This window comes from Rhinolophus sinicus, chromosome 15, assembly GCF_057876585.1.
Source record: "Rhinolophus sinicus isolate RSI-liver-muscle chromosome 15, RSI-T2T, whole genome shotgun sequence".
Taxonomy (NCBI): Eukaryota; Metazoa; Chordata; class Mammalia; order Chiroptera; family Rhinolophidae; genus Rhinolophus; species Rhinolophus sinicus.
This window is the reverse complement of record NC_142515.1, coordinates 85,844,790-85,867,077: the sequence shown is the minus strand read 5'-3', so window position 1 is coordinate 85,867,077 and position 22,288 is coordinate 85,844,790. Positions and strand designations below refer to the sequence as shown.

General features: G+C 40.9%; 1 protein-coding gene across 1 annotated transcript; it reads right to left on the bottom strand.

Annotated features, from left to right (window-relative positions):
* Nucleotides 1-372: 372 nt before the first annotated feature.
* Nucleotides 373-12,350, bottom strand: LOC109439472 (uncharacterized). Its single transcript, XM_019719787.3, has 4 exons — nucleotides 12,212-12,350; nucleotides 3,085-3,211; nucleotides 2,838-2,898; nucleotides 373-2,160 (listed from the first exon to the last, which is right to left on the bottom strand). Exons 1-4 carry the CDS (start codon nucleotides 12,212-12,214, stop codon nucleotides 507-509), a joined length of 1,845 nt encoding a protein of 614 aa, XP_019575346.1. The 5' UTR covers nucleotides 12,215-12,350; the 3' UTR covers nucleotides 373-506.
* Between the last annotated feature and the right edge of the window lie 9,938 nt (nucleotides 12,351-22,288).

Genomic DNA, 22,288 nt, shown 5'->3' with positions numbered 1-22,288 from the left:
ACCTACCACACGAAACAAATAGGAAAATCCCAACAAGTACCAGTGTCATTATTCCCCTTAACTTATAAAACAATTATAAATTCATATAAAAATTAACCCTATTGGTATATTACAATTATATTTCATGGATCCAACAGACTTCAAAATGGGAAAACAAAAATTTTATAAGCTGATTTAAAGAAAAAGATTACCTACTAAAAGCTTATCTACTATTGCTTAGAGTACTTACAGAGTTGTCTCAACTCAGTGTTCATTTGCAAAAGTAACAAGCAGAATCCACAGTCCAGAGACTGACTTTCAGAATGACCCACCAATAAAAACAATGTATTTTTAACTTTAAAAACATTTCTTTCATGTTGTGAATTTTCTGGAGTATTATAAGAACTAATGTGCATTAGGCTTTCTCATATTACTTACATTTATGGCCATTTCTCTCCAGTGGAGTTTTCACATAACTTTGAGTGTATTTTTTACAACTGACATTTCCTGTATTAATCAGTTATACTTTATCCAGTGTGCATTCTCATGACATGCTTATGTAAGGATGTGGGCCAATTGAAGGCCTTTCCACAATGCTTACACTGAAGAAGTTTCTCTCCAGTGTGAATTCTTTCATGGCTTCTAAATGAACTGGGCCGACTAAAGGCTTTCCCACATTCTTCGCATTTATATGGTTTCTCTCCAGTGTGCACTCTCATGTGACCCCGAAAGGTTGTGCGATAAATGAAGGCTTTCCCACATTCCTTACATTCATAGGGTTTCTCTCCAGTATGAGTTCTTTCATGTACTTGGACGTAACTGGAACAACTGAAGGCTTTACCACATATTTTACATTCATAGGGTTTCTCTCCTGTGTGAGTTCTTTCGTGTATTCGAAATGAACTGGGACAGTTGAATGCTTTCCCACATTCCTTGCATTTATAAGGTCCATCTCCAGTGTGTGTCATCATATGTCTTCGAAAGCTTGTGAGAGATACAAATGCTTTCCCACATTCCTCACATTTATAGGGTTTCTCTCCAGTATGAGTTCTTTCATGGATTTGCAAACCTAGAGCAGAACTGAATGTTTTCCCACATTGTTTACATTCATAGGGTTTCTCTGCAGTGTGAGTCTTTTCATGTCTTCGAAAGGAAGTGGGACAACTGAGGGCTTTACCACATTGCTTACATATGTAGGGTTTCTCTCCAGTGTGAGTTCTCACATGGACTTGAAAAGTGGTGAGCCAATGGAAGGCTTTTCCACATTCTTTACATTGATAGGGTTTCTCTCCAGTGTGAGTTCTTTCATGTGTTCGAAAGGAACTGGAACAACTGAAGGCTCTACCACACTGTTTACATTCATAGGGTTTTTCTCCAGTGTGAGATCTTTCGTGTATTCGATATGAACTTGGACAATTGAATGCTTTCCCACATTCATTACATTTATAAGGTCCATCTCCCGTATGTGTTATCATGTGTCTTTGAAAGCTTCCAAGAGAAATGAAGGCTTTCCCGCATTCCTTGCAGTCATAGGGTTTCTCTCCAGTATGAGTTCTTTCATGTTTCCGAAGAGAACTGGGACAACTGAAGGCTTTATTACACTTTTTACATTCATAGGGTTTTTCTCCAGTGTGAGTCCTTTCATGACTTCGATAGGAACTGGGGCAACTGAGGGCTTTCCCACACTGCTTACATTCATAGGGTTTCTCTCCTGTGTGAGTTCTTTCATGTGTTTGGAAGGTCTGATGGTATCTAAAGGCTTTTCCACATTGTTTACATTGATAGGGTTTCTCTCCAGTGTGAGTCCGTTCATGTTTTCGAACAGACTGGCGATATCTAAAGGATTTCCCACATTCCTTACATTTATAGGATTTCTCTACACTGTGATTTCTTTCGTGTTTTTGAAAAGGTTGGAGATAACTGAAAGCTTTCCCGCATATCTTACACTTATAAAGCTTCTTTCCACCTTCCTGATACTTGTATGGTTTGGGCGCAGTGTGAGATCTCATGTGTCTATTAAGGGATGAACGACTCATGAAGACTTTCCCACACACACTGCACTCCCATGGTTTTACTTTAGTAGAAGTTTTCTTGTTCAGATTAAGATTTGGGATATGGCTGAAGTTTTCTCCACATTGACTACCTTCTTTATTTTCATAGAGTCTCTCGACCATATGACTTCTTTAAAAAAAAAAACACGGAGTAAATGATTAGTGATTTACTAGTGATTAGTAAAATTAGAATTATGTATTTACAATTTATAGGGAAAGAGGTTTTCTGAACTGTCTGAATTGTTTGAAACTCAATACACTGAATGTTCTGAAAGAAGATTAGACCATAGCTGTTATCAAAGTAGTGATATTCGTATGTGGAGTTTCTGAATAATGATTCCAAGTGAACTATTTTGGAAAAACTGAACATCTATGTAATAATTAAGAAAACATATTTTTGGTAGCATTTTTCCAAAAGGAAATAAATTTTTTTTTTTCATGGCTCCAAACCCATGTTTTTATTTTATTTTATTAAATTTATTGGGGTGACAATTGTTAGTAAAATTACATAGATTTCAGGTGTACAATTCTGTATTACATCATCTATAAATCCCATTGTGTGTTCATCACCCAGAGTCAGTTCTCCTTCCATCACCATATATTCGATCCCCCTTACCCTCATCTCCCACCCCCCACCCCCCGTCCCCCTTACCCTCTGGCAACCACTAAACTATTGTCTGTGTCTATGAGTTTCTGTAAGGAAATAAATTTGAAGCTGGGTTATTTTCTGTCTGCTTGTTTTTAAATTTTCATGACATATGAAGATTCCCCTGTGGGACACTGCTTTCTGTTGTGAGTGTAACTCACCTTAGATTTCTTCTCTGGCTTTTGTACTGATCTTCAATGTGATGGTCTTCCCATTTTTTCCCTAAGATGCAGATCCAGAAGAAAAAAATCACAGAATTATGACATTACTGGTCTATGATGAGCTCTGCCCATGTCTGGTTTATTTACCAAAGTGTTCCCTTTCCCATTCTAAATCAGAGAACAATGCTGACAGACAAGAAACACTTGTTCTGTAAGTGACTAAGTGAAGGAATGTCATCATCCTTACCTATTGAGGCCAGGTTCCTGAAGGTTTCCCGCATCACATCTCTGTAGAGTTTCTTCTGTGAAGGATCCAGTAAGGCCCACTCCTCCAGGGTGAAGGTCACAGCCACATCCTCAAAGGCCACTGAGTCCTAAAACATCCACCACATGTACACAGGAAGACAGGTATGATAGACAGAACTGGGGATCTATAGTCAATTCATAAGAAGTTCACGTATGATTCTGTGATCTCAAAATATTTATTTTACAACTCGGTCATCAGAATTCTTACTATACATAATCACTTCCTCCAATTTAATAATATCATGAAAACATGGAAATTATTTCTACGTTTTTACTATGATCACTTCAAGTCTTACTGTTTCCTAATGGCTAGGGCCCAAAGCACATTGGAGAAATGCGAGAAATGCTATAGAAATGAAAGAAGTATTTCCATTTTAAGATCATCAATTCTTTGTAAGAAAAATCTTTCCTCTCCTTCCTTGTTACCCACTGTATCATGCAGCACTCCATGATGTGTGAGGTTTTAATGACTAAAAACTCTGTGAAGAACTGGAAGCTTTTTATTCTATTCTGATTCCTAAATATGGGAGGCCATTATTTGTGGTAATCCAGCAAACAAGTAGGACCAACTGGCCATACAGTCCTTAAGCACATCAGGACATTAGCAGTAGCCATACAGCTAAACGAATGAAAATATTCTGTGGAGAGTATTAATTTTAACTTGTCTATAAAAACATTTATCACAGATTGTTACTCGTTTTCATTTCTGTCCCATTTCATGGGGCTGGGAAGTTATTCAGAAGTGAACAGCTCAGGCATGACAACTTCGACCTCCACAAAATCCCTACACTCATGGGATTCAGAGCTGCTTCTCACCAATTTCTAGCATATACCCTTGTATGCACACGTGAGAGGATAAGATACCAGAGGATAAGATACCAGAAGAGCTCTTTCTGGTAAAACCGTAACAGTGTATCCTGGGCCCTGCTGACCCTGAGGGAGTTAACTGAAGACCACAATTTGCCCATCATCATTATACAAAAAAAAAATAAAAAAAAAAAATAAAGGGCTCAGTAGTGCTTTCCTCTAAAAGAACATAAAACTTCCCTTTTCCACTTTCAGGAGGCAATGATTTTCAACCAACCACTCTAGAGGCTGCCCTCACTCTTCTCATTTCCATGACCTCATGTGGTGTACAGGAACATGACAGCCTGACCTCTGGCCATAGGAATCCCTCAGCCACATAATTCCCTGAAAAACTGGTCTCTGAAAAAGATCATTAACCTATTGATATCTATATGCAGGGGATAGAGAAAATGCTCCCACCAGTAATTCTGATGGTAGAATTTACCCATTTGGTTAAGGAACAGAATAGGAAATCCCCACTTCTCAGTGGGTGCACAGAGTAAAACGAGCTGCTTGGGTTGGTGCTAATTACTCTTTCTATGGTGGACCTGTAGTACTTGCTCATCTGTAGTACTGCCTAGTACATTAGCAAGCCTGAGACTGCCGACTATGAGGAATGGCTGCTCACATGTTTGTCCTTCGCTGGTATTTGGGAACTGGGATATAAGAGGCCACACCACCCTAACTGATAAGAGTGGCTCAGTGTGCTTAAACTGTATATGCAAAGAATATAGTATGTCCCAAACTCTTGTTTTTGTTCTGAGAGTGAATTTTTGTTATGCTTGGCAGAGGGTGCCTGTGTGATCTGCACCCTGAAACCACTCTGAGCATTGAATTTCTAATGAGCTTCCCTGGAAGACAACAGATTACATTATGTTGTTAAAACTTTGTTGTTGTGGAATTGAGCCCATCATGTCTAATTACACTAGGAGAGAACATCTGGAAGCTTGCATCTGGTTCCCTCCCTACAGGACAAATTTATTTACATACTAAACAAGACTAATGAATGACACTTACTGATCCTAATAAAAAATTTGAATTTTCCATTGGTTAACATAAAAGGAGAATGAAATAAATGAAAATATTGTGCAAGTTCTTAGAAATAATTCAATGTTACCTCTCCCAAAATATATCTTTATAAAATTCCATCAATCCCCAAAACAGACCTTTTAGGAGTCAACAAAAACAATTCCTCCAAACCTGATAGGAAGAATGAGTCGAAAAATGGTCAGGTCTTCTGAAGAACAAAGTGGCTGCTTGCCTAATATACAACAAGAATTCTTAAACCACGGAATTTCAGATAACTTCAAACTATACTGCAAAGACACAATAATCAAAATAGTATGATATTGGTAAAAAAAAGAGACACAAAGACCAATGGAACAGAACTGAAAGCCCAGAGATAAACCCACACATATGGCCAACTAATTTTCAACAAAGGAGCCAAGAATATACAATGGCAAAAGTAAAGTCTCTTCAATAAATGGTGTTGGGAAAACAGGACAGCCATATGTAAAAGAATGAAACTAGACTGTTATCTTATACCACACACAAAAATGAACTCAAAATGGATTAAAGACTTGAATGTAAGATCTGAAACAATAAAATACATAAAAGAAAACATAGGCATTAAGCTACTGGATATCAGTCTTAGTGTTTTTGCGAATTTGACTCTAAAGGCAAGGAAAACACAAACAAAAATAAACAAATGGGACTTCAATAAACTAAAAAGCTTTTGCACAGCAACGGAAACCAACAAAACAAAAAGGCAACCAACTACATGGGAGAACATATTTGCAAATGATATTTCTGATAAGGGGTTAATCTCCCCAAAATATGAAGAACTCATACAACTCAACAACAATGAAAAAAACCAACATGATTTAAAAAAATGGGCAGACATTTCACCAAAGATGTACAAATGGCCACTAGGCACATAAAAAGATATTCAACATCACTAACTATTAGGGAAATGAAAATCAAAATCACAGTGAGATATCACCTCATACCTATTAGAATGGCTATTATCAAAACAACAAGAACAAATGTTTCTTGGGGAATACTTGGAGAGAGGGGAACCCTTGTATACTGTTGGTGGGAGCATAAACTGAAACAGCCACTATGAAAACCAGTATGGAGGTTCCTCAAAAAATTAAGAATAGAATTACCATATGATCCAGCAATTTGTCCTCTAAGTATTTATCCAAAGAATATGAAAACACGAATTCAAAAAGATATCTGCACCCCTATGTTCACTGCAGCATTCCAGATGTGGAAACCTAAGTGTCCATCAACAGATGAATTGATAAAGAGGATGTGGATTATATACAGAGGGCGCCAAAAAAATGTAGACACATTTTAAGAAAGGAAAAAACTGTATTAAAATTGTTAATACTCAATGTATACTGATAACAAAAGATGAATACAAGTCATGTGTATATAGTTTTTTGGCACCCCTGGTATATACAATAGAATATTACTTAGGCATAAAAAGAAGAAATATTGCCATTTGTGACAATGGATGACAAATGGATCTTGAGGATATTATGCCAAGGGAAGTAAGTCAGGCGGAAAAGGATAAAAACCATATGATACAGACAACAGACGGGTGGTTATCAGAGGACAAGAGGGTGGGGAGAAGGCAAAATGAGTAAAGGGGGTCAAATATATGGTGATGGATGGAAACTAGACTTTTGGTGGTGAGCATGCTGTACAGTGTCTAGAGATGTTGAAGTAACAGTGTTGCCCACCTGAAATTTATGTTATTAACCAACATTACCTCAATAGAAAATAAAATGGTGAAAAAAAGTTAAAGAATTACATTTGGAAAAGAACGTAATTTTACTATTTTCATTTGCCCTGTAATGTGGCAGTCTGAGTTTCAAGTCACAAATTTTGGCAGCAAAAATTGGTAACAAGTATCTGTTTTTAAAGTGGTTACATAATCTCACCATCATATTCACTTTTTTTTTAAAATTAAAGTTTACTGGGGTGACAGTTGTTAGTAAAATTACCTAGATTTCAGGTGTACAATTCTGTCATACATCATCTGTGTATCACATTGTGTGTTCACCACCCAAAGTCAGTTCTCCTTCTATCACCATATATTGGATCCTTTTTACCCTCATCTACTGCCCTCTCCCCCCTAATCCTCTGGTAACCACTAGACTATTGTCTATGTCTATATTCACCTTTAAAAAAGAAGAGTGACGTACTGGTATGAAATCATGCGAAGGATTTACCAATAGAATACTTAAGCAAAGCGTATTGTAAGATATTCACCACGTGACACTGTCTACAACTCTTCCAGTTACCTGCAGAGGTAGGAGGAACCCCACCAGAGATTTGGCTGAGATGTCTAGACTGATGACAACACACACATGCCAAAGGGTCTGAAAGAATTTATGTTTATTACTTCCCTCCTGGAAGTATCTGAAGAGGGCAGGCCTCTCAAGCAGGTGAGAAATGCCTTGAGAGGGCAAGAAAAGGAGCCTTGCCTGGGTTTTCACTGAGGTTAGGTAGGGGGTGGGGTAGGGCGAGACTTTGTGCACAGGGGCAGCACCTTCCATGGACTGAATCTTTCACCAGCACTGAGGGAGTGAGAACCCCAGGCTTCCTTATCGCCACGCCATGTACAGACGTGGGGCAGAAGGGGAAATAAGGAGGGCTGAAGGTTTAAAGCTGTCAGCAAACATCAAAAAACAGACTCAGAGCCTTCTGGTCTTTGGTCTGGTATGTGCGGCGCTTGGAAAATGGCATTCAGTCCTCACAAGAAAAAACCCAGAGAACTAAAAATCAACAATTCTTTTTAGATCCATCAGAGAATTGAGGTTACAGGGAAACTGCGGGTTCCAAAATTAGAGAGACAAAAAACTTAGCCATTTAAAAATATGCCCAGAACATTCTGTTCTTAGCAAGGCCTGTCCTCAGTCTATTTTACAAGAGTGTATGTAAGTGACTGGGATTTTCCAGGTGCTAAATGATGGGGGTGGGGACAGGCAACTGGAGTCCCCTCTAGCCTTCCTGCTCACCAAAGGTGGGGGTGGGAGACTGAGATAGATGTTTTCCTCTCCTGACAACCAATATGTGGCATCTCAGAACTGACACTGCTGCTCCAACTGTCACCAAATGTATGTCCAACAGTTCAATTCAATACTAACACTACCCAGAGTTAGTGTCAGACTTCCCAGACTAAGCACTCACTCCTACAAGACTGCCCCCGCTTCAGATGCCAGCCATAAAACAGGTGCCTGGGCTACCGACATTTCTACCCAGTTGTCCCCAAGTCTATAGATTCCCTCGACACCCTTTTAGGTCTGGTAATTTGCCAGAACAATCCTAGCATCCAGGAAGGCATTTGATTTACTATTATTGGTTTTGAGAAAGGATACAGCCCCGGAACAGGCAAATGGAAGGGATGCATAGGGAAAAGTATGGGGACAGGGGGTGAAGGGGTGGGGTTAACCCGGAGCTTCCACAAGCAATCCTCCCAGCACCTCGACGTGTTTACCAACCTGGAAGCGCTCTAAATCCTGTCTTTAAGCATTTTGATGGACATTTCAATTACATAGGGACAACTAATTAACTCAAGACTGTTGGTGATTAACTCAATGTCCAGCCGATCTTAATCCCCACCCCGCTGGAGGATGGAATTGGGGCTCAAGTAGTCAACCTCTAATCAAGGCTTGGTGTTTCTGAAGCTCTCCAGGAGCCCACCAAGAAATGCCTCATTAGAACAAAAGACGCTGTATCACCCCTTTCATTCAGGAGATTTCACGGACTTTAGAAGGTCTTTGCTGAACTGATCAGTGTCATCAGACAACCAAATTTACTGAAAATACTTCATCATCAAGAAAGATATTAGGAAACACTTACATACAAATACTTGGAGGTTAAACAACACACTTCTAAATAACTCATGGATCAAAGAAGTCTCAAAAACAATGAAAAATTATTTTGAACTAAACAAAAATGAAAATACAATTTACCAAAATTTGTGGGATGTAACAAAAACATTATCTAGAGGGAAATTTATAGCATTGAAAGTATACACTTTAAAAAAGGTATCTGTAATCAAACCAGAAAAATAAAATCAAATTAAACCTAAGTAAGCACAAAAGTAGAAATATAAATCAGAGAAGAAATCAACAAAAATTACAGGAAACCAAAAGATTCTTTGAAAAGATTAATAAAATTGAGAAACATCTATACAAGCTGAGAAAAAAGAGAAAAGACAAATTATTAAGAATGAAAAGGAAGGTGAAAATGTAAAGGCATTTGACAAAATTCATAATCTATTTATGGTAGCAAACTAGGACTAGAGAGGCATTCCCTTTTCTTGAGAAAGATCATTACAAGAAACCTGCAGTTAACATATACTTAATGGGGAAAAATTGGATGCTTTTCTGGTAAAATCAGGGAGAAGGCAATGATGTCCTCTTTACCAATCCTAATCAACACTGTACTGGAAGTCTAAGCTAATACAATAAGACAAGAAAAACAAATAAAAGGTATACAGAATGAGAAGTAAAAAATTAAACTGTCTTTGTCACATAAGATGTGATTATCTATGGAGAAAATCTCAAAGAAAACAATAACAAAGAAAATCTCTTGAACTAATAAGAGGACAGCGTAAGGCTGAAAAATAAATGGTTAATTTACAAAAGTCAATCCTTTCCTGTAGATCTAAACAAATGTAATCAACTGATATTTCGCAAAGGATCAAAGGCAATCCAATGGAGAAAACACAGCATTTTCAACAAATAGTGCCAGGAAAGCTAGACATCCAGATGCAAAAATCAATTAATCTAGACACATATTACATTTTCAAAAAACTAACTAAAAATAGATCATAGATCTTATATAAAATGCAAAACTACAAAACTACTAGAAGATAACATAGGAGAAAATCTAGGTGACCTAAGGTTTGGTGATGTATTTTTTAGATACAACATCAAAAGCAAGACTGATGAAAGAAAAAATAAGTTTGACTTTATTAAAATAAAACCTGCCTGGTGAAAGACAGTGTTTAGAGATTGAAAACACAAGCCACGGACTAGGAGAAAAATCGCTGCAAAACACTAATCTGATAAACGACTGGTATCTAAAATGTCCAAATAACTCTTAAAACCCAACAAGAAGACAAACAACACAATTAAAAAGGACAAAAGATCTGAACACACACTTCACCAAACAAGAAAAACAAATGGTAAATATGCATAGGAAAAGATGCTCAACAGCACGTATCACTAGGAATTGCAAATACAAGAAGAATGAGATATTACTAAACACTTATTACAGTGGCTAAATTCAAAGCATGGAGAATAAATACCAAATGATGGTAAAGATGTGAAGCAACAGGCCCTTATCCATTGCTGGTGAGAATGGAAAAATGGTGTGTCTACTTTGGAAGACAAGCAGTTTCTTAATAAACTAAACTTATTCTTTGACAATTCAGCCATCATTCTCCTTATTTCCCCAAATAAGTTGAAAATCTATGTTCATAAACAAACTTGCACATGAATGGAAAGGCTTCCTCTCTCAGATTAAAGGCTTTAATTCTCACAACTCTTAGCCAGATCCAATTTAAGGTTCTCACCCCCCACCCCAAGTTCATAAACACTTCGTCTAGAAAACAGAACTGACCTTCACAGACTTTCTCACTGTACACAAATTACTGTGAGTGCACCTACATTGTGGCTGGAACGCGGAAGTCTACGTCTAGAAACAGGCCCAAGGAAACCACAGATACAACCTTAGAAAAGGGATCGCGGTCCTCCATCCCCTACCTCTGCACCCCTAGCTTTCCAGGGCTATAGCTTCTCTCAGCGTAAAGGCTCCTTCCATGGTGGGTGTGAGGACACTTGCAGGGGGAGGCTCCCAGGAAGAACCAACAGGGCCTTCAAGTATTTCCTTTGCAGGCTCAACGGGGCCTTAGCTTGGGTCACTGACCTCAGGCTTCTGCTTCCCACCAAATTGCTCTGGACCACCACAGACATTTTAAATACACAAACCCAATGTTTGAACAATCCAGAAAAATCATTCAAATCCAGTGTTTATGTGTAAAGGATAGAAGAAAATTGTAAGGCATTTTTCTATTTCAATAAGAAAACCTGCAAGTACATATTCCTTTCAGAAAATAAATGTCAGTTAATTATTACTTCCATGGCAAGTGTTTGGAAAACAGTCAAAGCCCTGATACTACATTTGAAATCACCCAAAAGAAAAGAACAGATCTTAGAATGCTGCTAAACCTGCTTATGGAAGAAAAAAAAGGAAAAAAAGTTTTTTAACAAATTCAACACAATAGTGCAATATTTTTTTATCCCTGAAATTCACCCCTTTTTTGCCTCTTTGGAAGTACTTTACACTGTCTGTCAAGATCTACTGATTAAATACATTTATATTTATTGAAAAATAGAGAATTAAAGTGAATAAAGTCACAAACCCAGAGAAGGGTAGTGCTGACCCAGAACTGTGATGAAAGGACAGATCACCCAGGAAAGTTACCAAACAGGGACACCCATTGGATGTCGGTGCCCAGGAAAGTTACTGGGGGGAGAGGCATGTGGCTTTTTATACAAAATAGTTCCAGCTGATTATTCTATGCTTTTCTCTTATGTCAAATATTCACAGGCAAAAAAATAAAACTTTAAAAAGAGCCATCCATGGCTGTGTGGAGAAATGATAAACAATTAAAATACTGCGTAGTGTGAAATGCACCACGGAGGACAAACAGTTAATAATGATGCCGTGAACTGGAGAGGGGAAGATGGCGTTTGGGAATGCAGGGAAAGATCTGGAAATTTAGGGATTGATAGTACCAGGAAGACCTAGGCTGGGAGGACAAGGTCATGGATTTGAGGCCGTGCTCCCCAAACATCTGGAAAACTCAGGAGTAAATGGGTGCCCCCGGGGAGAAAGGAGAGACTGGGGACCCGAGACCAGCTATTCCCATGTAGGAACCCAGAGACCGAGTCACGATTGTCTCCTGATGGCCCTTTCAGTGGTAACCGCAAATTCTGGGGGAGACGCAGCCGCACGGTGACCACAGAAAACTCTAGGGGATTCCGGTTGCCGGCCGAGCCCCAAAGCTGTTTGCCGCGCCCCTGGCGGACTCGCATCTGAAAACTCTTTAGTGACCGCGAGGAGGCCGGTCCAGCCACGCTGGTTTCACCAAACCCTCCTTCCCCCTCTTCAGACACTCGGCCCCGCACACTCACCATTTCTCGGTTTCTGGGGTTCCCTGTCTTCTACGCTTAGACTCTTGCGGCAACTGCAGGTGACAGGACAGAAGATGTGGCGGAGCCACCTGAAGCCTTAAAGGGCAGCGAGAGGGTACACGAGCCAAGCTGCAGGAAGAAGCGGCGTACACCCAGTCCACGCCATCCATGCCGTCATATAGCACCGCCCCCACGTACGTTACTTGCGACTCCTCTGATTGGACAGTTCGTAAGGCCCCGCCCTTCCCTGCCTGAGTGACAGCAGGCTGGAGGTCTCGTCTTTGAGCTGACCTTGTCTTGGCTGCGGGTCAGAACCTACCTTTTCAGAGGACCCTGTGTTTAACCGTAAGATGGCTAGGCCATTCACGGAACTGTGACCCTTCTTCACAAACACACTTAAAAGTGACCTCACCATAAGTAATGAATGATGAGTCTGGTTCCATTTTGATTTTTGACCTGTTCCAATAGGGAGACATCACCCTGCCCTCCCCCACCCCCACTCATCTGGTACTTTTATAGAATCCCACGGTCTTAGGGGCACTTGGCTCTGGTGGAAGTTTGACTCCACAGTCCTAGACCAGATCCGAGCCCTCAGACGACAGCATGTGTGAAACATATGAGGCAAAGTAATTCATTCCTTGAAAGATCAAAGGAGGCAAAACTAAAAGACCACTGCTTAGTGAAAAATAGTAGATGGCAAAAGTATGAAAAAATAAAGAATCAGGACAGTGGTCGTCTATGGGGCAGGACAGAGATGAGTCAGGGACGGGAATATCAGGCCACTGCCCACAGGCCATTTATGAATCTTGAGGATTCCAAGGCTGTTCATGTTGTTATTACTAAGTGTTACCACAACATGGTTTGTACAGTCTTTTCTGAATATATTTGATGATAAAAATTTTAAGTCAGGATAGAAAAGAACATCATTTGTTTATGTTCATTTGTCCTGTTATGTGGCAATCTGAGTATTCATTCATGGTTTCAACAGGAAAAATTGGTAACAAGCCATGTGTCTATTTAGAAAGAATGGGTTACATAAATTCATCATCATATGTACTTTTTCAAAACAGAGGATATTGATATGAAAAGATCTGGAAATTTTATCAACAGAACAAATAAGCAAAGTGTATTGCCATATATACACCACGTTACCGTTCCTATAACCTGTAGAGACAGGTGGACCCCCGATACCACCCAAGGTTTGGTTGACTAGTGGGGACTAACACACACCTACCAGGAATATGTGAAAGGGTTTATGACTTCCGTAATGGAAATGTCTGGAGAGGGGAGAGGAGGCCTCTCAAAGCCAGTGAGAAATGGCTTGAGAGAGCAAGGAAAGGATCCTGGCTTGTTTTTTTTTTTTTTTTTTTTTTTTTTTGATTGAGATTAGGGGGTAGGCTAGGGTTAGAGTTCACATGCACAGACACCAAGGGGGCTTTTCATGGATTGAATCTCTTGCCAGCGCCAAAGGAGTGAGCAGCCAGGTGCTTTTTTTTTTTTTTTTTTTTTTTATATCACCTTGTACAGATGTGGGGCACATGGGGAAGAAGGAGAGGTAAGGCTTTAAAGTTGTCAGCTGTCGGATAATAGAAAATACATACAGGCATACCTTGGAGATATTGCGGATTTAGTTCTAGACCACTACAATAAAGTGAGTATTGTAATAAAGGGAGTTGGAATCTTTTTACTGGTTGAGGGTCTTGCCCTCATTTTGTAAAAACCACAACATAAGTAAAGCACAATAAAGCAAAGTCTGCCAGCATGTTGGTCTCTGACCCTGATTTTTGGCAGACAGCTCCTGAAACCCTTGTAAATTCTGAAGTGATAAGAGCACTTAAGAGCATCTTTTGTTCTAATGAGGCAACTCTGGTTGAGCTCCTGGGTGGGGGTTTCACCAGAAACACTAAGCAATGCTTTGGAGCTTGGCATTTTCAGCCCCACCCACCCCGTCCTCCAGAGAGGGGCGAGGGGTCAAAAATGGAGTTAAAAATTGATTATGCCTTTGTGAGGAAGACTGCATATTCCCAATAGTATGGGGTTCACAGAACTTCCAGGTTGGTGAGACTATTCACATACCGGGAAGGCAACACACCCCAAGTTCATTGGGACTTTTCCAGACCTCACCCTAAGTATCTCTTCATTTATCTGTTCATCTTTATCCTTTATCATATCCTTTAATAAACCGGTAAACGTAAGTGTTTCTCTGAGTTCTGGGAGTTGCCCTAGTAAATTGATTGAACTCAAAGAGGGAGTTACAGGAATCTCTGATTTGTAGCCAAGTCAGAAATAAGCTGTGAGTAACCTGGAGACCTACTACTTGCTATTGGCATCTGAAATGTGTGTATGTGTGTGGGGGGGGGCAGTCTCGTGGGACTGAGACCTTAACCTGTAGGATATGACATTATCTCCAGATACATAGTGTTATGATTGAGTTAAGTTATAGGACACCAGCTGGTGTCACAGAGAATTGCTTCTTGTGGGGAAAAATGCTCACACAGTTGGTGACCAGAAGTGTCAGAACTGAAGTGTTCTAGGTGAAAGTGAAGGAGACACATAGGAGGCAAGAACTGAGTTTTATATACTCAGGAAGAAAACTGTGTTTTTCCAACATACTAGCAGTCAAACATTAAAACAGAGTCAGAGACCTCTGGTTACTCATCTGTATTGTAAGGAGCTTAGAAGGTGACATTCCCATCCTCACCAGAAAAAAAAGCAAACTTAAAATCAACAACTCTTTTTAGAGTTATCAAAGAATTGAGGTCTCAGGGCAAACTGGTGTCTCCAAAACTGGAAAGAGAGACAGGAAAATAACCAACTTAAAAAATGCCCACAATATTCTGTTCTTGTTAACAAGGCCTGTCCTCAAAGATTCTGTTTCACCAGCGCCTAGCAGGCTGGGATTTTACCGGCGCCAAACTGACATGGTGGGTGGGAAACTGGGAACTTAAGTCCCCTCTAGCCTTTCTGCCTGACCTAAGTTGAGGCTGGGGGCAGACACTTAAAAACACTTGTGAGGGTGGCTGGTTAGTTCAGTTGGGTAGAGCACGGTGCTGGTAGCACCAATGTTACCGGTTTGATCCCGGTATGGGCCACTGAAAGCTGCGCCCTTCTTAAAAACAAAAACAAAAAGACAAAAAAAACACCCCAGAACACTTGTGAGGTTCACAGGCAGGTTATCCTGCTGACAGTGAATATGTGGTGTGTTTTCCAAACTACTTCCCCACCTCTCTGATACCACCTGGGTGGCCTATGATTCAATTCTACCACTAACCAGAGTTTAACACCATACTCCACAGTGTAAGGCTCAGTCCCTTCAGGGCATTATATAATGATAAAGGGGTCAATTTTCCAAGAGGACATAGTAATCCTTCACATGTATGTGCATAATAACACAGGAGCAAAATACACAAGGCAAAAACAGAGATATGTGGGCAGTGAATCTTCTTAAGTTAGACTTTTCTATCTTACAAATTTATTTAAAATAAACTGAGAAATTTGTGTGACCATGTAGGACTATTTATTTACTAGTCTTTCTTTAAATTTAACTTTTGTACATAGGAACCCACTCTAAGATTTAATTCCTTTAAGCACTAATGGTTATAAAAGTGTAACCCACAGAAAGTGAAAATTCTCAAAATTTTCAAATCTCTTGCTAACTAAAAGGACAAATTGTATCCTAGTTTGTCCTTCCCCTCTAGCTCACATGGGGCTATTTTAGGAATAAGTAGTATATTATGATGCAATAGGCATTTGGATTTGCCTCCTTAAATGTAGTAGGATTTCCAAAGATGTACATAAACTTTGATTAGTTTTCCCCACATCAAATAAAACAGAAATTCAATTACTTTAGCCTTTTAAATTTCAGTGTTCTCCAGGGACACTCACATACAAAACACTGATGTAAAAATGAAACGTGGACCTGAAAACTTAAACACATTCATCTCACATCTTGAGGCTCTCTTGCCTAAAAGGAACAAAAAGTCTAATTCCACAATTTTCTTGCCTTACTGATATCATATCTCAATCAACTTACATTTTTAAGCCAAGAAACTAAAAATGTTATTTCTCACACAGGGAATAAAAGTATACGGTGCTCAGGGAGACCAGAGCCAAAGGGCTACACTATTCAGTCGATAAAGGATCCAAAGGAAAGAAACACAAGTTATTGGAATCAGCTCAGATGAACAGCCTGCTTTCCACAGCAGGAAAGCCACTTTTAGAGGGTTCTACATTCCAGACTTTCCCGGATGAGACAGAACCCCTGGAGTGGGTCAGTCATTGGGGAAGGAGGGAGGGACCCCTGAGCCGCCCCAGGAACTCTGGGAGCTCCCACACTTTCCTCTTCTGGGGGAATAATGGAAACGCTCCCTCCCTTAGGCTTCATCTCACAGTGAGGAAACTCTCAGCTGGATTCAGTATAAGGTTCTGACCCAAATGAACTCCTAATTCACAAACCCTAACCCAGGACACAGAACTCCTCTCCCCGACTTTCTCCACGTGCACAAATCACACCTGCACTGTGGATGCAAAACTCCTACCTATGTCTAGAAACAGTCCCGTGGAACCACAAGTAAAACCTAAGAAAGGGCGTCACTGCCCACCAGGTACTCCTGCACCCCCAGCTCTCCAGGGCTGCAGCTTCTCTCAGTGTAAAGGCCCCTCCACGTGGGTGTGAGCAGGTAGGACACCTGCAGGGGAGGCTCCCCAGGAAGAACCACTGGGCTTTCAAGTACTTTCCTTTACGGGTTCAAGGCGCCTGAACTTAGATACCCTGCCTTCAGGTCTCCACCCCCCACTGGAGTTGCTTTGGAACATTTTGATATTTTAAATACCAAAAATCCAGTGTTTGAACAATCCAACCAAATCACACAAACCCAGTATTTACATGAAAACGAAGGAAGAAAAAGGGCCTTTCATTTGTTCAATTAGAAAACCCCTAATACTATATTCTTTTCCGAAAAAGATGTCAATGAATTATATCTTCAGGAAAAGTAATTGGTTTGTAAATATTTAATCATACTTGAACACTTCTGCTGTGCAAGTCTAAACCTGGAATTTTATTTGAAAACACCCAAAGTAAGAAACAGACCTCAGAAACTTACTACACATTCTCAGAAAGAGTGAGCGATTTCTACCTCCACAAATAGAATGGATTTGAGACCCTGCTTCCCAAACATTTGGAAAGAAAACTCAGGAGAAAACGGGTGCCACTGGGGAGAAAGGAGGGGCTGGGGACCACACAGACCTTAGGTCCTCCCTCGTATGATCCCCGCAGATCCAGTCACGACTGTCCCCTGATGACCCTCCCCGTGGTCACCGCACCGTCTGGGGAGACGCGAGGCTGCGGGCGCAGAACTACCCAGAGACACTCCCCGGCCGGGGCGAAATCGCCGCGTGTAGTGACGGGACAGGACGCCCCGGGGTCCCCGCTGCCGGCCCAGCCCCCAAGCTGCGTTGTTGGAGTTGACTGAGGACCTACCAGCGCCCCTGCGGGCCTTGGCGCCACAGAGTCCGAATTTGACCGCGGGTCGGTCCACTGCCGTTGGGTTCTGGGACACCCGCTCTTCCACACTCACCATTTCCCGATTTCTGGGGTTCCTGGGCCTCGTCCCTATAGCTCCGGCGGCCAGTGCAGGTCACAGCGGGACTGACGCTGCATCAGAGACACCTGGATCGTTAACCGCAGGTGAGTCGCGGGATCCAGAGCGCAATCAGTAGCATCCCTGCGTTTGTCTGAGCGTCGCCCCACCCATCTGCCTTGCTGACCCGCCCCTCTGCCCCCCCCCCCCCGTTTTTCTGAGTGACAGCCCAGGGGAGGTCAGATGGCTGAACAGAACAAGCTTCGGTCGGTGTGTGAGGGCCCAGTATCTTCCAGAGAGGTTCTTTTTTCTTTCTTCTTATTTTTTCCTTAGTATTTTCATCTTTTATTAATCAACCTTTCCTTTTCCTTTTTTTTTTTTTTCAGTTTTTTTTATTGGGGAAGGGTAACAGAACTTTATTGGGGAACAGTGTGTACTTCTGGGACTTTTCCAAGTCATGTTGCTGTCTTTTCAATCTTAGTTGTGGATGGTGCAGCTCAGGTCCAACTCCAGTTGCTGTTTCTTCAATCTTAGTTGCAGGGGGTGCAGCTCACCATCCCATGCGGGAATTGAACTGACAACTTTATTGTTAAGAGCTCACGCTCTAACCAACTGAGCCATCTGGCTGCCCCTTCAGCAGCTCAGCGGCAGCTCATCTTCAATCTAGTTGTGGAGGGCACAACTCACTGCCCATGTGGGAATCGAACTGGCAACCCTTTTGTTAAGAGCTTGTGCTCTAAGCAACTCAGCCATCTGGCCACCCCCTTGAGCATTTTTATAACCATTGTTTTGAACTCTGTTTCTGGTAGGTTACTTACCTCCATTTTGTTTAGTTCTTTTTCTGGAGTGCTCTCCTGTCCCTTCATTTGGGATGTATTTCTTTGTTTCCTCATTTTGGCTGCCTCTCTGTGTTTGTTTCTATGTATTAGGTAAATCTGCTACATCCCAGTAAATCTGCTACACCTCCCAGTATTGGTAGGGTGGTCTTATGCAGTAGGTGCCCTGTGGGGCCCAGTGGGGCAGTCTCCTTGTTCACCTGAGCTGGGTGCTCCAGGAGTGTCCTTTGTGTGCATCGTGTTTGCCCTACTATTATAGCTGAGCCTTGATTGCTGTTGGCATGTTAGTGGGTAAAGTTGACCCTCAGGCTGACTGGCTGTGAGGACTGGCCATGACCACAGTGTATGAGCTGCTACAAGGGCCTGCCACCATGGAGCTGAATTTGCCCCAGTGTGCTCTGGTGCATGCCGAGACCACCCTTTGGGTATGCAGCTTGTGGGGCTAATTGGGAGGTACTCTAGTGCAGTCTGAAGCTGTGTATTGGTTCTGGGCCCTCTTTGGAGGGGCTCTAGTGCAGGCTAAGGTTGGCCACTGCCTGTGACCAGCCTGGGCCTTCCTGTTACAAGCTTCAAAGTGATCTGTGGTTTGTAGCTGTTTGTGGTGGGCCTGGAGGCACATGGGAGAGGTCATGTTGCGAATCGAATCTGACCAGTACTGGGCCTGGGGCTATTCATCCAAAGGTACAGTGGAGCCCAAAGCCTGCTGCTGCCTGCTGGTTGTTTGTAAAGCTCTGCCACTGAAAAAGCCTCGGGCAGTATGTTAGTTGGGTGAGGAGGGATCTCAGGTAGTCACCAAGGTTCAGCAAGTGGTGTTCACCAGGTTAATGTAGATTTGGATTTGGCCACATGGAAAGAGGGCTTAACATATGCATAATGGTGGCTGTCCCTCCAGCCCTCACCCTAAGCCACACAACTCAGTTTCTCCTTGTATGTCTCTGTTGCCACCAATCCGCTGTTGGAGCCCAGGCTGAGTACCGGTGAGACAGTAGTCTATGCGTGGGCCCTTTAAGAGGATGCTTGGGTTTTCAGCATCCTTCATCTCACCAGGACCAATAGAATCCCTGCTGATTTTCACAGCTAGATGTGTGGGGGCTTTTCTTCCCATCAGTCATAGGGAGAGAAAGCTAGGGAGCTTGATGTGGAGCTGGGACCCCTCGATCCTCAGGGGGGACCTCTGCAAATGAAATATCCCTCCCAATTTTCAACTGCCACATGTGGGTGTGGGGCTGACCCACTTCACATCTCCGCCCCTCCTACCAGCCTCTATGTGGCTTCTTCTTTAGATCCTTCATTATAGGACTTCTGTTCAGCTAGTCTTCAGATGGTTCTCCAGGTTGATTGTTCCGTAATTTAGTTGTAATTTTGATGTGGTCATGGGAGGAGGGGAACAATAGCATTTACTGACTCTGCCATCTTGACTGGAACCCCAGGAATGTTGGCTTTTCAATAAAATGTATTCCTGGCCCTAGAGGGACAGTGGTGTCTTCCTGCAGCTCATGCTGAATTCAGGACATATGTGTGTGCAGGGAATTCCAGAGTCAGTTTCCAGAGAGAGTGATGTCCTTGTCCTGAGCAAGAGGTGTGCTGAGGCCAGGCCAGACTGGGACCAGGGTTCTGAGGTCCTCCCTGGGTCAGGGGTTGGCACAGGGTGCTAATCAACTCATGGAACTGTAACTGTTATTAAAAACACACTGAAAAATGAACTCACCATACGTACGAGAAATAAAGTCTGGCTCCATTTTGATCTTTGACTGTTAACAGCATTGAGGCTTCCATCCATCCCTGTTCAACCTCCATACATTTGATACTTTAGCTAAAGAATCCCATGGCTGCCCAAGACCTTGGCTCTGCTGGGAAGTTGGGACCCTGAATTCCTCATCTGGGCTCAGGGACTTTTCTTTGACCAACCATAAGTTGTGAGATGTGATCAATATAAGTTGTACATTTTACAGTACAAGAACATTTATTTTAGATAGTTTTTGAGTGTATGCCTAGAGATTTTGAAATGTAAAATGCTGTGGTATCCCTAAGGCAACTGAATTCCTATTATCACCAATATAAGAAAAAACAATAAAGGTTTGGGAAACGTGGGAGGTACCTGAAAACTGTTAATTACTTAACCCATAATTCAAAACCCCAATTGCATTTATTTATTTGAAAGCTTTATTGATACACATACCATAAAATGCATCCCTTCAGTGGGTACAATTCAGTGGGTTTTTTAGTTATATTCACAGATATGTGTAATTAGCACTATGATTTTTGAATATTTTCATCACTTCAAAACGAATCCTCAGTAGGCTTTAGCTGTCACTTGTCTATCTTCCCATCTTCCTCATTCAAGCCACAGTCCTAGGCCACTTCTAAGTTAATATGTCTATGGATTTCCTTTTTCTGAATTTATATATATTTGGAATCATATACTAGATTGTCTTTGTAATTGACTTCAGTTGTTTAGCCTAGTTTTGGTTTATTCCTACCTTTTGGCAGTTGTGAATTATATTGCAATAAATTGTCATGTACAAATTTTTGTTTGGAGGTATATTTTCATTTCTTTTGGGCATATACCTAGGAATGAAATAATGGGTCTTATGGTAATTCTAGGTTTATTTTTTGAGGAATTGGCAGGCTGGTTTCCAAAGCAGCTGCACCATTTTATTTTCCCACTAGTAGTGGATGAGTGTTCCAACTTCTCCATATTCTTGACAAAACTTATATCACTTTTTGATTCTAGCCATCCTTGTGGTTGTGATGTGGTAGTTTATTGGGGTTTTGATCTGAATTTCATTGAGGACTAATGATGTCCAGAGTATTTTCATGTACTCTTCTTGTGCCTTCACACATCTTCCCTGCAAAAATGTCTATTTGTATACTTTAACATTTTATAATTTGGTTATTTGAGTTTTTATTGAGTTGTAAGGGTTTGTCACATATTTTTGATATAAATCCCTATCGGATATATGATTTGCAAAGTTTTCTTCCATTTTGAGTTGTGTTTTTACTCTCTTGCTTTACAAGTTTTACTTTTAATTGTGGTAATATACACTATAACATTTACATTCTAAGTGTACAGTGCAGTAGTGAGCAGTACATTGACATTGGGAAACCAATCTCAGAACTCTATTCATCTTAAAATTAAAAATTTTTTTTCAATTACAGTTGACATACAATATTACATTAGTTTCAGTGTACAACAAACTTATTAGACATTTATATAATTTGTAAAGTGATCACTCTGATAAGTCTAATACCCATCTGACTCTATACATAGTTATTACAATATTATTGACTACTTTCCCTATGCTGTATTTTATATCCCCATGATTATTTTTATAACTGGCAATTTGTACTTCTTAATTCCTTCACCTTTTTCACCCATCCCCATAATTCCTCCCACCTGGCAACCATCAATTTGTTCTCTGTATCTATGAGTTTGTTTGTTCATTTATTTTGTTCTTTTAAATTCCACATATAAGTGAAATCATATGGTATTTGTCTTTCTGACTTATTTCACTTAGTTAACAGCTTCTTGGTCTATTCATGTTGTTGCAAATGGCAAGATTTCATTCTTTTTCTACGGCTGAGTAATATTCCATTGTATATATATATATCACATCTTCTTTATCCTATTGATGGACATTTCAGTTGCTTCCATGTCTTGG